Below are 15,979 nucleotides of genomic sequence, written 5' to 3' on the forward strand. Positions count from 1 at the left end.
CCTTCTCAGGGCCTCATGCTGAGAGAGTTTCTTAGCTGGATCTCTGCCTTCAGAGTCCCTGCAATTTCCAAGATTCCTCAGAGAATCTTTCTCCCACATGAGAAGGCTACATCATCCAGGAACCTTCTCCTACAGCTCAGAAAAGAAGCAAGCCCCCAGATCTGAGATCTCTGGAGACACACATCCTTCTGATGGGAGGATGGAAGACTCAGTGCCTCAGCCTTTCTCGTGGAAAGCACTGGGTCTGGCTTTGACTCAGAAACCCTCTGTCTTCCCCAACCCCCTCTGGAATCTATCAGATTGGGGGAGCTGAAGGAATTGAATCAATGCCCAGCTCAATCTTTTTTTTTTTTTTTTTTTTTAACCTGACTAGCACATTCCCTGCATGAGCTGACTGTCACATGTTGGGCAGATTCTCTCCATTTCATTACTTACTGTTCTCTTAGAGAATAAAAGTCTGACTTGGACAGTCAAGCTTCCACAAGCTACTTAGGAAGGAAAGCGACCCCTAAAGCTAGATGGTTGGGAAGACCTTCTTTTCTGGGGGTGGGAGATGGAGGCATTGACTAGCAAATTAGAAGAACTAAGATTTAATTTCAGTTTTTGTTGCTAATAAGCAGTGTGACTTTAGATCAAACAGCCTCTATGGTTTCAGTTTCCTTCTCTATAAATGAGCATGGGGTGTTGCAGACCAGGGGTCCTCTCCCTTTGGTGTGCATTCTAATCACCCGGGGTTGTTAAATCAGAGATTGCTGGGCCCCGCCCTAGAATTTGATTCAATAGGTCTCAGGTGGGACCCCAAATTTACATTTCCAGCAAGTTCCCAGGTAATTCTGCTGCTCTGGGGACCCCCACTGTGAGAACTACCCATTTGACTGGTCCCTAAATCCTTGTTAATCAATATATTATCCTCAGACCAACAGCATCAACATCATTCAGAAGCTTTTTAGAAACAAAATCTGGGCCCTACTCAGTCCTACCAAGTTAGAATCTGCATGAAAACAAGATTCCCAGGTGATTCTTTTGCACACTGAAATTTGAGAAATATGGCTGTAAATCCAGTTTATCTTTTTGTAGCAAAGATATTCTCTTTTTCCCTTTCTACACAGATATGTACCCACCCACCCACCTATATATAGACACAGAGAAAAATTTATCTCCTCTTAATTTGCAAGGCAGATTGTGGTTTTCCCAATGCTTTCACTTTACATATGTGTATATGTAATCACTTAGCTAGAGAGTATAGCTTGATTTATGCGTTATTATACATCAGATCATAAAACAGGATCAGGGTGTTACTGATCAAGGAAACCTTAAAGAGCCAGTTGAGCATCTACGAAGAAGGTGAAAAGATAGAAGATTGAAGAGATATACTCAATGAAGTATAATTTCGGTTCTTACAACATAGAAAGTTGTTGACACCCAAATGCCTTGAGAAGGACATCCCAAACTTTCTGTTGTGCATTTTAGGAGTTAAAATATGAATGACTTTAGGCTGTAGACATAACAGAAATAACCTAAGGCAGCAATTAAAGGCAAGATAACATCACAGACTCCAGAGGGCTGGGCGCAGATTCCTGTTGAACTACTTGGGGTAGGGGCCATTTAAAAAAAATAGTGCTGAAGTTAAGTCTATAATGTTTCCAGTTTTCAAAGCAAATTTGTCCCTAAATTCTTTTTAGATATTGTTCAAATAGCCCTAAGTCATTCACATTTACAGTGGTGAGATCTTAAGCTGGCAGTTTATAAAGAGCCTATATAATTACAAACATGGCCTGTAAAATAAATAAGGTAAGCTTCTGTTTGTCCATGAGTCATGTCTACACTAGCTTTCCCTCCCCCAGAACATAATGATTTTCATCTCTGGAACCCAGCAGGGCTTCCTGGGGAGCAAGATGGCAGGTGGAAAGCATCTCTGCCCGCGCAGGGTATTTTTCAGGCGGGTGTTCTGTGTTGCTCTGTAGGTGGGGCGCGAGAGCAGGTGCACTCAGCGCAGGGGCGGCCCGCGCCGAGAATGGGAGGAGGCGAGGGAGGAGGCGAGGGAGGAGGCGAGGGAGGAGGGCGGGAAGCGGACGGCCTGCGCCACAGCACCTGCGCTACCCCGGCGCGATGGAGGACGCCGGGGAGGAGCGTGAGGTTGTTGAAAAAGACAAGCCAGGTCTCCAGCCTTGCGGCGTCTGGTCTAACTAAGCGCGTCACTGAGTCCCCAAGGGAGGTTCCAGGGACTTGGACCAGGGCGCACGTACCGGGTCTGGCCGGGGCCTTGGCAAGGTGGGGTCCCTGCGGCCGCGCGCTGTGGAGCCGGCCCGACCTGCGACCCTCGCCGTCGCGGCGGTCGCTGCGGTGCGGCAGCAGCTCCAGGGGCCGCGGCGTGTAGAGGTCCGACTCGATCACCACCTGAAGGGAGGAGGAAGGACAGTCAGCTTGTTCCTCTCTTCAGATCTTTAGATGCACTCGGGCCCACAGGGCATTGGTGGAGTTTTCCTGACGCCAGAGAATGCTAGCAGCAGTGAGACAACTTGGGTTAATTGGCCTCCGACAGTCAACCGCTTTTATGGAATTTCAGCAGGCCAAATGGTGCCATGGTGCAGGAAGATGAGGGTCCCCGGAGTTCCTCACCAGCACCCCCTTCACAGAGTCAGGAGCCTGGCTGGGCCTTCGGGCCAGACCTGTCACCCACCCTGGGGCCTTACATGGTTTGACAACAGAACAGACTGTTTGGAATGATGACAGTTTTGGAAATCAGGGTCATAACAGTCTTTGTGAGAAGCAGACACCCTTATTCAAACAGAGGACAGTTTTTTGAATGCTCTAGCAGAGGGAAGAGCTAGGGACAGGACTTGGGGCCCAACCAAGTCCCAGGTTTTAAAAAGAAGAAAACTGCTGGCACAGTTCCACATGCTTACACTTCCTTCACCTTGCAGGACGCCTGTGGGAGCTGGAGCTGGAGATGAATGGTTTCCTAAGTGGAAATTCCCCCAAACCAGTCAGAATACTAAGACCTATGGTGTTTTTAGTAATGATCACCTGCTGAATAGTTATCTGGGGAAGTAGAGTAAGAGGAAATACCCCTTTTGTCAGGACCCAATGAAATGGGCCTTAAAAGTTATAATAAACATACTCAAATCGTTGAAATAATTTAAATGTAAAAAACCTTGAGACAAATAATGCCGTATTTTATCTTAATACTGGGAGTGATGAAGGGTATCTTTGTGGGTTTTGGCTCCTATCCTGCATATTTTTATACATATCCAGGACATTGGGGTCGTCCATTCTGAATTTCTTCACTCCTTTAAATCTGGTTAGAATGTTCAATAGTGCACGGCAGCTGCTCTGGGGTCTACACTGACTCATTCGTTTGCTCCTTCATCAGATGCCCTGTGAGGGCACATTCTGTACCAGGTCCTGGGCACTGGGCGCATCTGCAAGTTAGGTGGACCCCTCCGAGCCTTGGACAGATCCCCCTCACTTGTCCACACAGAACAGCGGTGTAGCTTTTGGAGGATGCTGAAGGAAATAAAACTAAATTTTTAAAAGTTATATAGGGTGATATTTCGATTTAGCGGAGAAAAATTGGATCTTTAATACTGTTAAAATAAATGGCAGGTCACTGGAGGAAATGGATCTATGTTCACATGTCTTACACCAAAATAAATACCAGACAGATCCAAGATACCTGTTGAAAACAAACAAAACACACAAGAACTAAATGTGGCTCAATATAACATTTGTTACACATGAAGGGGAATGACCCCTATGTACATAGAACACCTAAAAATCAATAAAGAAGAAGAAAACAAGAGAAAAAGGGAGCAAAAGCCAGAAGCTGGCCATTGACAATAGAAACACAACTGGTAAACATAACACCACAAACATGAAAAGATGTTGAACAGTCATTAAGTGAAAGTGAAAACAAAGTTGATGTTTTTTTCTCCTCTCAGATTGTCTGTGAAGAAGGTAGCTCCATTTGTGGTCACACAGACCCGAGTTCACGCCCCAGCCTTGACAATTAGTGGCTCCGTGGAAAGGAGATACTCTTGCGTGTCCTTGCTCTATTGGGGCGAAGTAAATGCCTATCATCTGTAGAGGTTTTGGTAATAGAGCGTGCTATCTTCAAGCCACATATTTATCTACAGAATCAGAGAGCAGTTCATGTCTCCTGAAGACAAAACTAGGAGAAGCTGTCACTCTTCGCTTCAGTTTACCACAAAGAGTCCTTTGCTCAGAAAACCAATATATCCCTAATTTGGTCTTATTCAGGTTAGGAAATTAACTCCTCTCAAGCCCATTTTAAGGCCCAGAACCACTCACCCTGTGGCTTTGGGGAAAGCTGATCACTCAGAAACATGGAGGGTTAGTACTTTTTCTTCTCTGGGCACTGCAGGAGGTGGTCCCCTCCCAATAATTTAAAACATGTTCCTTTTTCCTCCCAGCTATATCGTATATCCATTGACATATGATTTGGTAAGGTGTACAATGGGTTGATTTGATCCATTTATAAGCTGTAGTATGTTTAGAAGGGGGTGGTTCGGTTAGGCTGGGGGCAGCCCTGGGCCCACCCTGTACCAGCTCTGTGGGTGGCCCAGCATTGACTGTCCAGTCTCCTCTGCTCTCCTCTTTACCTACCTCCCTTCCCCTTGGCCCCTTGCTCTGCCGTGGTGTTGCCCAGAATACTGGAATTTCCTAGATTAATGGTGGTTCAGAGCCATTTACATTCCCCTGGACATGTAATATTTGGCCTAAGGGCTCTCCCCTGAACATGACCCTCCAGGCTGAATAAGAGACTCCTGAGCCTCATTACTGACACAGCTGTCACAGGTGTTTCTGATTTTATTTTCACTCTGTCAGCATTCTTCTGAGTAAGGAGGAGAGAGACTGGTATGTTTTCAGACCTACTTTGTACAAGGAGAAAGCAAAGCAGGTAAAGAAAGCCTGTGGAGTCCATGAGAGAAACCCAGCATTTCCTCCTCTGAAAGGGAAGCAAACGTTCCCTTTCAGGAACAAGAAACTCCACCTCCGCAAGCAATCGCTTCTCTGCACTGTGGTGCGGGAGAAGAGAACGGGGAGGGAGGGAGCCCAGAGGTATTAGCTGCTCAGCCCTCTGCTGGAGGTAGGAGCTCCCAGGGGACTGGGATGAGGTTGGTTACTTCCCACGTCATGACTTAGGGCCAGGTACCTCTTCTGGGTGTCTTCTCCAGGCCCCAAAGATGTCAATAACACAAAAGGAAAGAGGAGAGGTGCCCAGTTCAGAAGATTTCCATTTCTTAGCTGGTCTTGTACTTGGTTCTCATTTCCCACAGGAACAGAGGCTCTGAGAGGACTCCAGGGAAGCACATTTGGCTCTCACCAGGAAATGGGCAGCTGAATAGATGGCTGTGGCCTCCTGAAAGCCTGGGTTATTTTCTGGTCTCTAGGACACGGTTTGGGGTGGCTACTGCTGGTCTTAGAACAAACTGGTCTGAGAGCAGGCTCTTTAGCGTTCCCTCCTCCCCCCACACTTCCGGTACAGGGGTAAGACTGGGGAATGGGGAGACGGAAGGGAGAGGCAGGCTTGGTGTTGGATTTGCCTTTCCTTTCCTAGTCAGCAAACTGCCTTCTGAAAGTAGAGCAATACACTGATGCTCCCCTGCTGGTCTTGGGTCAGAGATTAGAAGAACAGAAGTCATGGGCTAACACTCAAGCCGCAGGATTCCATCCACTGACATCTTCAAGTCTCACTTCTGTGTGTTCACCAGCCTAGGGGGCTAGTAGGGGGCTGGAAAGACAGGTGAGACCTAGGTGATGGAGAATCATCATGATTTAGGGCTGATGGGATCCATAGCAATGTTCTAGCCCAACTCCCTAATTTTGCACATAGAGAGACTGAGTCCAAGAGAGATCACGTGTCTTCAGGGTCACAGAGTTATAAGGGGCAGAGCCAGGATGAGAGTTGTGGTTTTATGACTTCTGGGTGAGTACTTTTTAGAAGACCCAGAGAAGTGCCTACATCCAGATAAGAAATTTCAAGTGCAATCAATCACTCAGGACATTTTGAAAAATCAGTAAATTCGCAGCCAAGTTCTCTCTGATAAGGTTGAGCTCTGGGGAGAATGTGACATTTACAATCTCATTTTTCCATCTTTCCTGGTAGTGGTACCACTGCTCATTGTGATGGGGCTAGGGAATCAGTGGCCCCTGGGGGGGTCCTGACTCTCTATCTTAGTGATGCTGGGGCACTAAGATGGTTTAGAGGAGGGAAGATCTTTGTAAAGGAGGGAACCTGACTCCATATGGTAGCCCAAGGACAACAGACACAAATGAGAATTTCAGTACAAAAAATTCAAAACCTTGGTAGATTTAAGCAGTTACAAAATATGAATGTTTTCCTTGGGAACTCAAAGGCAGCCAAGAGCCAGTCGGATGAGGAAACAAATAATCAGAGATGGTTCTTTCTTTAGGACTCACTTCCTTCATCTTAGGTAGACTAAGACCTTTCTTGTCTTTTCTAATTTGAATGTTCTGTACAGCTGACATTGAGGTTTGCAAACAAAGGATGAGTCAGGATGTTAGGGGAAATGAGAAATTTAGAGGTGAGCTCAAAAACCAGAGGGCATTATTAAGTTGTCTCACCTGGAGGAAGACTGTATAGTTGAAGACAAGATCCAGCTACTAATTTTTTTTTTAAATCAAAAGCAAATTTTAATATGTATTCATATACTTGAGTCATTTTTTTCCCTCTGAGTAAAAATATTTTGGAGAGGGAAAGTCATAAACCATAAACATAACTGTCTTTCTCAAAAATTTCCACTCCCAGGAAACCTGAGAGCTTGGTTCTGCAGGGCTGGCTGAAGTCAAGTGGCTTTCCAGAAAGCTGTCTCCACTGAGAGTTGTCTTCTTTATTAAGGTTTGGAACCTCCTGAGGATTTCCTCCCTAGAACCTATTAATTATTAGTAAGTGTGGTGATTTAGTTTCCATTTTAAAAGCTTTTGTAAACACTGCTCTGTCCTTACAAAGCCAGTAGATACAGGTATTAGAAGTGATTCAGACAGGAACATTGTTCAAGGTTAGAAATTCAGGGAAAGAACGTGGTGGGGAACTAAATATTCCCAGTTCCCAAGGGATCTTTCCAGAGTCATGAATGACTTGCGGTTCCTTCAAATCCAGAGTAATGCCAGACTCAAGCCCCTGGACCAAAAAGTCTTTTGTGAAACTTCCCTTAAACTGAAAATGACCTACAAACAACCCCTTCCCTTTCCACTTTTTAAAAGATTTATTTATTTATTTTAGAGCCCAAGTGTGAAGGGAGGGAGGGACAAAAGGGAGAGGGAGAGAACAAGACTCCTCAAGCAGCCTCAGCACGGAGCACAGAGCTTGAGGCGGGCCTCAATCCCAAAAACCCAAGATAAAGATCAATCGATCGATGGAAATCAAGAGTTCCCTGCTGAAGGGTCTGAGTCACCCAGGTGCCCCTCCCTTTCTATTTTTGGTAACACCCACTCCTTGAAAATCAGAGGCATATTTCTTTTAGAGTGTGGGCTTGGGTTTTCAGGGATGAGGAGAAAGGTAAGAATCTACCTTTCTACCACAAGAATTTCTACCACAAAGAAATCTTCCATCCATTCAAAGTCCTTTTCTTTCCTCCTTTTTTTTTTTTTTTTTGGTATGTTTTTAAGTAGACTTCATGCCTAGCACAGAGCCCAAGGCAGCCGCTAAACTCCTGATCCTGAGATTAGCCCGGAGCTGAAATCAAGAGTCAGAGGTTTAACTAACTGCACCACCTAGACATTCCCCTTGTCTTCCTTAATATAAAATATTACCAAAAGTCATTAAAAAATACATATGACAACAGAAAAATGTGCAAAAGACATGAATTAGGAACATATAGAGAAAAAAATCAAAACCCCTGAAAAGATGAAGAATTATATTAATAATTAAATAAATGCAAATTAAAACGAGATACCTTCACCTATCAGATTGTCAAAGACTAACAACACTGATGACATACAGTATTGACTTAGGTGTTTTGGTAAAGGTCCTTTAAAGCACAGAATTTGACAATGGTTGTAAGTTTTTTTCAATGTTCATATCTTTTGAGCATTTGAGCATTTTCTTTTTAAATTACGATATAATTGACATATAACATTAAGGAATACAATGTGTTGATTTCATAACCAAGCATTTTCATATCTGTAACTTTATTCTCAAAAAAATTTGCATAAGAGCATGAAAATATGTTCAAGGATATTGCTTGTGGCATTGTTTAGTAGAATTTGGTTAAATATTCTAGAAAACTTCAGATGTGATTTGGGAAGAAAATTATAGTACATTCATATAATAGCATGATATGCAACCTTTATAAAGAATGAGGTAGATCTATAAGAATTAACTGACATGTAAAAAGATTCAAGATTTATTGATTAGTGAAAAAAAGCAAATTGCAAAATGGTATGTTATTGAGCAATGGAACATAATAATGATATGTTGGTATATGGGAAATTTTCACTTAAAAAGCACCAACATTCATTGAATGCTGGGTGTGTGTCAGGCTCTGGACTAAGCACTTTACCTGTATTAAGTCATTTGTTCTCCAGTGGTTCTTGAGATATGTGCTGCTATTATTCCCACTTGAATACTAAAGAAGTTGAATTCCAGTATGGTGGGCAACTTGTTCAAGGTTACCTAGCTAGAAATGGATAGAACTGGAATTTATGTCTAGGCAGTTGAACTCTAAGTCTACATACCTGCCTGTTATGTTCCACAGTTTCTTAGAATTTTCTGTTATTATATTTTATATGTTCATAGTATTTGAAATTCTATAATAGGCACACACTACTTTGGGAATTAAAAAAAGTAATGTTTGTAAAAATAACAATGACTAGGGGTGCCTGGGTGGCTCAGTGGGTTAAAGCCTCTGCCTTCAGCTCAGCTCATGTTCCCACGGTCCTGGGATCAAGCCCTGCATCGGAGCCCTGCATCGGGCTCTCTGCTCAGCAGGGAGCCTGCTTCCTCCTCTCTCTCTCCGCCTGCCTCTCTTGCCTACTTGTGATCTCTGTCTTCAAATAAATAAACAAAATCTTAAAAAAAAAAATGAGAATGACTAAAACTCCGTCTCATTCCCAGGACACTGAAAAAAAAATTCATTTTAATGGAGAATGGGCCTTCAAAAATTGACATACTTAGAAAATCAAAATGGTGTTCCTTGAAAAATTGTGATAGAAATAGAAACTTCAGCATAACCAAGAGGAAACAATCAGCAGTAAACCTTTCCAGAGAAAGTACAAAGATGGATTGACAGCTTTTGTATAAAGAAATCTGTAAGTAAAATGAGAAATTCACAGCATCCTTTGGCTCCAATGACATGTAAACTAATTTTAAGGTAATGTAAGTGCTTATTAGAGTAGCAAAAGATAATGTAGAAAAATGAAAGTCAGTGAGGCTGGAGGTAAATGGAAAAACATTGCTGGAAGCCTGGCAACTGTTTAGAATTCCCGGTAATATGTGACAAAGCTGTAAGCAGAAACCATTTTTTAAAAAATCACTATTCTCGGGACGCCTGGGTGGCTCAGTTGGTTAAGCAGCTGCCTTCGGCTCAGGTCATGATCCCAGCGTCCTGGGATCGAATCCCGCATTGGGCTTCTTGCTTTGCAGGGAGCCTGCTTCTCCCTCTGACTCTGCCTTCCACTCTGTCTGCCTGTGCTCGCTCTCACTCTCTCTCTCTTACAAATACATAAATAAAATCTTAAAATAAAAAATCACTATTCTCCACATCTAGCATAGTGTCTCTTGCGTAGTAAGAATGAAAATACTGGATGGATGATCAGATCAATGGATAGATGAAACTATTCTTAACCTTCTACTTGTTAATTTACCATGGAATTAATTCAATAGAATAGTATTTTGTCCAAATTAATTGCAATGCTATTTATAATAGTGAAAAAATAGAACATCACAAATGCCAGCAACAGGAGAACACCTAAGTCAGGAATGCTATACTCATCATGGACTCTGTTTAAATAAGAACAATTTTTTTAGAGAATGAGATTTACTCTATGTGTCTAGGGAAAATGTCAGAATCGGGGAGTCTGATTCAGGGCTTTTTGCTGTCTGGTAGACATTTGTCAATTATTTTGGTGAAATGGAAGACAGGAAATTGAGCAGCAGCCACATGTCATAGAGAAAAACTTCCTGGCTATTGAGAGCAGGGGAGAGGAAGAGAAGAAGTTAGATGCTGCTTTTGTAATGGAAATCAAAAAAAGGGATCAAAATTGAAGTTGTCCTTACATTCTTGGTCAAGAGGTGTTGAGAGCTTTTGACTCTTCTTCTGGCTGGACTGGACACTGCAAAGAGAGAGAAAGGAAAGGTTTTAGAGAACACAGGTTGAGGATGATGTAGCCTCAGAGCAGGTTTGCTCCTGGAGTGGGGAAGGGTGCAGAGGAGGGGAGGTGGGGAGAATAAGCAGGGTGGAATTACAATTTTAGATGTTACTTGGCTGAGTGCACCAAAGCTCATAGCAGCAATTATGCACAACAGCTAAAAGGTGGAGACAACCCAAATGTCCAACTAAAAGATGAGTGGATAAACAGAATGTGCTATATGCATACAATGGAATATCATTCACCCTTAAAAAGAAATTAAATTCTGATACATGTGGTAACATGGATGAACATTGAAAACATTAAGCTAAATGAAATAAGCTGGACACAAAAGGACAAATATTGTATGGGTCCATTATATGAGATACCTAGAGTATTAAACTCGGACAGAAAGTAGGTTACAAAGGGGTTAGGGGAAGAAGGGAATGGGGAGTTGTTATTTAACAGACATAGAGATTTGGTGAGGGATGATGAAAGTTCTGGAAATGGATAGTGGTGGTATCTGCACAACAATGTGAATGGACCTCATGCCATAGAGCTATGCACTTAAAAATGCTTAAAGGGTCAATTTTATATCATGTATGTTTTGCTACAGTAGAAAGCTTAAAAAATCAATTAAGCATTAAAAAATGTTAGTTGGTTGGAAGAAGGCATGTGTTTTGTTGAAAATGGAGATACTCTGGCATCTCTCTTCCATCCTGCTGCTAGAATGATTTATTTAGAACTGCAATCCCACCATGTCACTGCCTAGAACTGAAACTACTCCTTGTCACGTATCAGATAAGTGACCAGATGAGGGCTGGGTCGTGGTATTTTCTTCAGAGCACCTATAGCCATGAAACCTGGCATACAGTGTGCTAGTTAATAGCCAAGGTTCCCAACTCCTTTCACTTGAGTGTGGATCAGAACTAGACCACTTGCCACTTATGTGACTTGGGCAAATTACCCATCCTCTCCACACCTTCCTCTCCTCATCTGTAAGACAGCGGGAATAAACAGCACCCACCTCCGAGAGCTGTGGCAAGGATGAAATGAACTAATTTTTATAAAGCCCCTGGACCAGTGCCTGACAAGGAGTAATTTCCCAGGAATCAGTGGTGGTTATTATGACTGTCCTCCATCTCTGCAAGCTGAAGGCAGGTGGAAAGAGTAGCTGATAACTTTTAGATCTTATAACATTCCATTAGGACTTCTCTTTCCAGAGTTTTCTCCATTTCCTCCTGCTATTCCCCAATTCCTCTCCCCAACCTCTCCCCATGCTATTTCTCCTCAAGAGAATTATTTTGAACGCTGTGGTGCCATTCACCCTAGAATTAAACCCCCTCTAGTGTGTCTCAGGAAATAACTTCTGGTATAACTTCTTGGTAAAACCGCAGCTTTTATCTTTCATATTTACTGTGAATTGTGTCTATGAAATTTTCCCTTAAAGGGCTCTCTTTCTCTCCAGAAAGTAAAAAATATCCACACTTGTCCTGTTATAGACTTGATATTTATGTCCCATGCCTTTAAGTAACACTCTAACACTTGCTGCTGCCATAGTTTTGTGGGACATTAAGATGGCTCAGCTAAAAAATACGTAGAAATATTAACTTGAACCCAATATGTGTATGTATGTGTGTGTTGGAAAGAAAGATATAATACAAGAGAAGGGTAGTAATAGCTCACATTGAGCCATACCAGATGATGGTTTATTTGCCTTATCTCATTCACTCCTTGTAACAACTCTGTGAACCAGGTACTCTGCATTATCTCTATTTTATTGGTGGGGATACTGAAGTTAGGGGTCCCACAGTTCACGGGAACTTAACCATTGGCCACACTGCCTCTTAACCTCTTAACCATTGGCCACACTGCTCACACTGTTGAACCTGTGCTCAGAAAATGTCTTGGCCATTTTGGTCACCCTAAATGGTAGCATTGGGAAAAGGGCATCCCTGGGAGAACTATTAAGATAGCTAGATAAAATTAAGCCACCTTCTATTTCTGTAGGTAAGGAATGTGGGGATGTGCGGAAGAGTTACCAATCTCTCTTATAAGCGGTGACTTAAGAAGGGCTAGCACTGCCTTCTCTCACTGAAAGCCCTCTGCTCTATAGCTTTGGAGAAAGCAAGATGAGGCAAAAAAAGGAAGTAGGAAGAAGTGAACTTTTTCCATTCATGGTGTAAGGTAAGACTGCAAATACTCCTTTCCTAGAGAATGACTTCCTGAGCAGTGAAATGTCCATGAATACCAATGAGTACTTGGTTTATGACCAGGAGATGGCCATGAATGAAAATGGCAAGAAAGGAATACAGGATTAAACATTTATCTTTGACTGGACATAGTCATTGTTCTAAATATGGATAAAAATAGAAATCATTTTGTAAGTGATTTATTTCATACTAAATGCTTTATAGGTCTTATCTGTATTTTAACCCCCACCGTAATAACCCTGGGAGGTAAATTCTAGCTCTCCCTTTTATAAAAGTGCAAACTCGGGCCCAAAGAGATGAAGTAGCCTGCCCAAGGTCACACAGTGCAGAAGTGACCCACAGTTCCTTGACTACTGTGCTAAGCATATGCAGTCAAAGGCCCTGTTTCAAATGCTTTTAGTCAGGTGAAGTGCGACGTTGCTCCTGAATTGTTGAATAACTTTTTAATTAAAAAGAGCTATGTGGCTTTGATTTTTTTCTTTAAAAAATGTTAAATGGAGGGGCGCCTGGGTGGCTCAGTGGGTTAAGCCGCTGCCTTCGGCTCAGGTCATGATCTCAGGATCCTGGGATCGAGTCCCGCATCGGGCTCTCTGCTCAGCAGGGAGCCTGCTTCCCTCTCTCTCTCTCTGCCTGCCTCTCTGACTACTTGTGATCTCTCTCTGTCAAATAAATAAATAAAATATTTTAAAAAAATGTTAAATGGAAAAATATGACAGGAAATAGACATGTTTTAACATTTTCATATTTACTTCCAATTTGTTTTTGTCTCATGTAAAGAAATACAAAATCGGGCAAGTTCAGGTTCCCTTTCTACTCTCCCCTAACTCTACTCCTGTCTCTCCCCAGGGCTACTAAGATCACTAATTTAGTCTGCATCTTTCCAGCCTATGTTTTCATACTCTCTGTCTCTGAATATGTATCCATAAGTTGTTTTGTACTGCCAGATATAGTAATTGTTATCATACATACAAAATTTGCAGCCAGCCTTTTTTTCCCCCCACTCAACATTATGCTTTTGAGATCCGTGTCCATACACATAGATCTAGTTCATCCCTGTTGACAACTGTGGAATATTCCATAGTACAATGACACCGCATTTTACCCACTCCCCTCCTCAAGGACATTGAAGCTGTTTTTCATTTTGCCCTTCTAGAATCAGTGCCACTGTGAACATCCGTGAGTCAGAGTACCCAGAAGTGGACCTGCTGGGTCCGAGGGTCAGCATTGACTTTCCAGGTACTTTTCAGAATCTCCAGACAGAGTTCCAACTCCTGCACGTGGGCAGACTCCTCGCTCTTGTTTTTCCTCTCTCTATGTGGCAATACATGTCAAAAGCTTTATTTATGTTCTGCTGGCTGTCTCTTTGTGACCAGGCTGTCTCTCCTTTCCCCTCCCCCTAGCAGTGACCCTGTCAGTGGCTGACACGGAAAGAAGAAAGGGATTGTTTGAGCAGGGGGCACAACACCAGCAAACGTCCAGCCCCCTTCATTCAAGACTGACAATGAGACCAGGGCTAAGCCAGAGTCCCAGCCTCTCCCAGCAAGGCAGGGGTCGTGGGGAGAGAACAGAGGGAGCAGAAGAGAGGGTTGAGTTTGGGGGGGGGGGCAGTGAGGGAACTGTCCAGTAACCAGACACCTGCTGGCTGCTGAGCTCACACACAAAGGCCTCCCTGGGACTTGACACCATTCACCCCAGCACAGGAGCTGACAGAGTCACACGTTGTGGCAGCGCTAGTTCCAGGTGAAGTTTGGGAGGGGGCCCTGGGATCTTCGTTAGAGGCCAGCCCCGGGGCAGGACGTTATTTGACCACTTTATTAGACTTCAGGCCACTGCCGGGAGTCTATTTCCTCACATTTGATGGCATGGTTAGAAATCATACTTTTGAGCCAGCTGGTTCTCATTTCAGAGCCCACTTGCTCATTGGAGAAGAAAGAATCTCTCTAGCTGCTCTGGGAATTTTGTTTTCATCTCTGTTTCCCAAAACAATGGCTTGCTGTCACTTTCATTCGGCATATTGGGTTACCAGTACTGAATTAAGTGGAACGGGGAGCATTTTAACTGCCCTCATTCCTCCCTACCCCCTTTGAGGGATTGTTTCTCAATGACTGATGTTTATCCATGTACGTCCTTTTCAGAAACAACAACAATAACAAATACCATCACAACAGCGAACCCGTGAACCCCTCAGAGAGACCCGAGGATAAGCCATAGTAAAACAGCACGTGATTGTCCTTAACCTCCGGCAGAAGGTGCCGCGTTAAGGAAACCGTCAAGGGCGATTTTACTCACCCTTGGAAGGGATCACGGTGGTGAAAACTTCTATATTTTCATCACTGCAGCTGTAAATCTGATGCATCGTCTCAGCCTTCTCTCCCCCAAAGTGCTGGGAACCGGAAGCCTCTCTCTGAACCCCTAGTCGCGAGGTTTCCTAATCCAGTCTGGCTGGGGGATCATTGTGCAGGTCCACAAAAGACAGGCTGGTGCTGTGATCTCATCTCATTCCAGAGTCTTCACTGCAACATTTTCTAATCCCATCTGTCTTTTTTTTTTTTTTTTTTTTTATGAATCCTATTATTGTAAACCTTTGATTGAGCGTGGAGGCTTCAGTCGCCTCCCAGCCAGGATGTAGTTAACATTTTTATTTTGCCGTGTCTGCTGCACTGATTTTGGAAGTCTTTTGTGAAGTAAGGATGAAGTGAAATCGCCCGCTCGGTTAGCGCCCAGCTTGGCTGGAGAATTCCACTGAAAAGGAGACGTGAATTTTGGTACCAGCAATTACCCTTTTCATTTCAGAAATGAAGGGAGCTCTCCCCTCCACCCCCACTCCAGAAGAACTGGATATTCAGTAATCTGTCGTGTGTTACTTTGGCTTCCTTCTAAGTTTCTATTTTAAACAAAAGGACTGTTTCTCCAGAGCGGTTTTGCCTCATGCCAGTACATGACAAGGCTGACATCTCTCGAGGGTGGTCTATTTAGCATCTCCTTGTACAACCCTTCAGGTGCTCTCAGAGACATGGTAACAAGCGGTGCCCTCACACCCAAGGTAGCACAGGAAGATTAGATTTATAAGAAGATTTTATTTTTCTTATCTTAAATATCCTAATACATATTATCCTATATATTCTATTATCCTGCATTTATGTAGAACAATATATATTCTATATTTTATCTTATATATTCTATATATACACACAGAAATAAGGTATGTCTGAAATGTTTGTTTTATGTCAAACCCACCATCTTTTATTATACCATGACAGATTTATTTCTTCATATTGATAATGATGAGGTAATCATATTAATAATGACAGCTGGCATTTATTAAACACTTGCTAAGAGCTAGGCAGTGTGTTATATAATCTTATTTAATGTCTACAATCACCCAACAAGACTAGCCATCATTTTTGCTGTTTTATAAGGTGAGGAAACTGAGG

General features: G+C 42.9%; 1 protein-coding gene across 1 annotated transcript in view; it reads right to left on the reverse strand.

Annotated features, from left to right (window-relative positions):
• VXN (vexin) overlaps positions 1 to 15,354 on the reverse strand; it is a 24,271-nt gene extending 8,917 nt beyond the window's left edge. The window contains exons 1-3 of the mRNA XM_082719161.1: positions 14,835 to 15,354; positions 10,262 to 10,317; positions 2,247 to 2,397 (exon numbers count right to left, since the gene is read on the reverse strand). Coding sequence (XP_082575287.1) covers positions 2,247 to 2,397; positions 10,262 to 10,317; positions 14,835 to 14,901 — 274 coding nt within the window. The 5' untranslated portion in view covers positions 14,902 to 15,354. The remainder of the gene's footprint in view (positions 1 to 2,246; positions 2,398 to 10,261; positions 10,318 to 14,834) is intronic.
• Between the last annotated feature and the right edge of the window lie 625 nt (positions 15,355 to 15,979).

This window comes from Mustela nivalis (genome assembly GCF_964662115.1).
Source record: "Mustela nivalis genome assembly, chromosome: 2".
Taxonomy (NCBI): Eukaryota; Metazoa; Chordata; class Mammalia; order Carnivora; family Mustelidae; genus Mustela; species Mustela nivalis.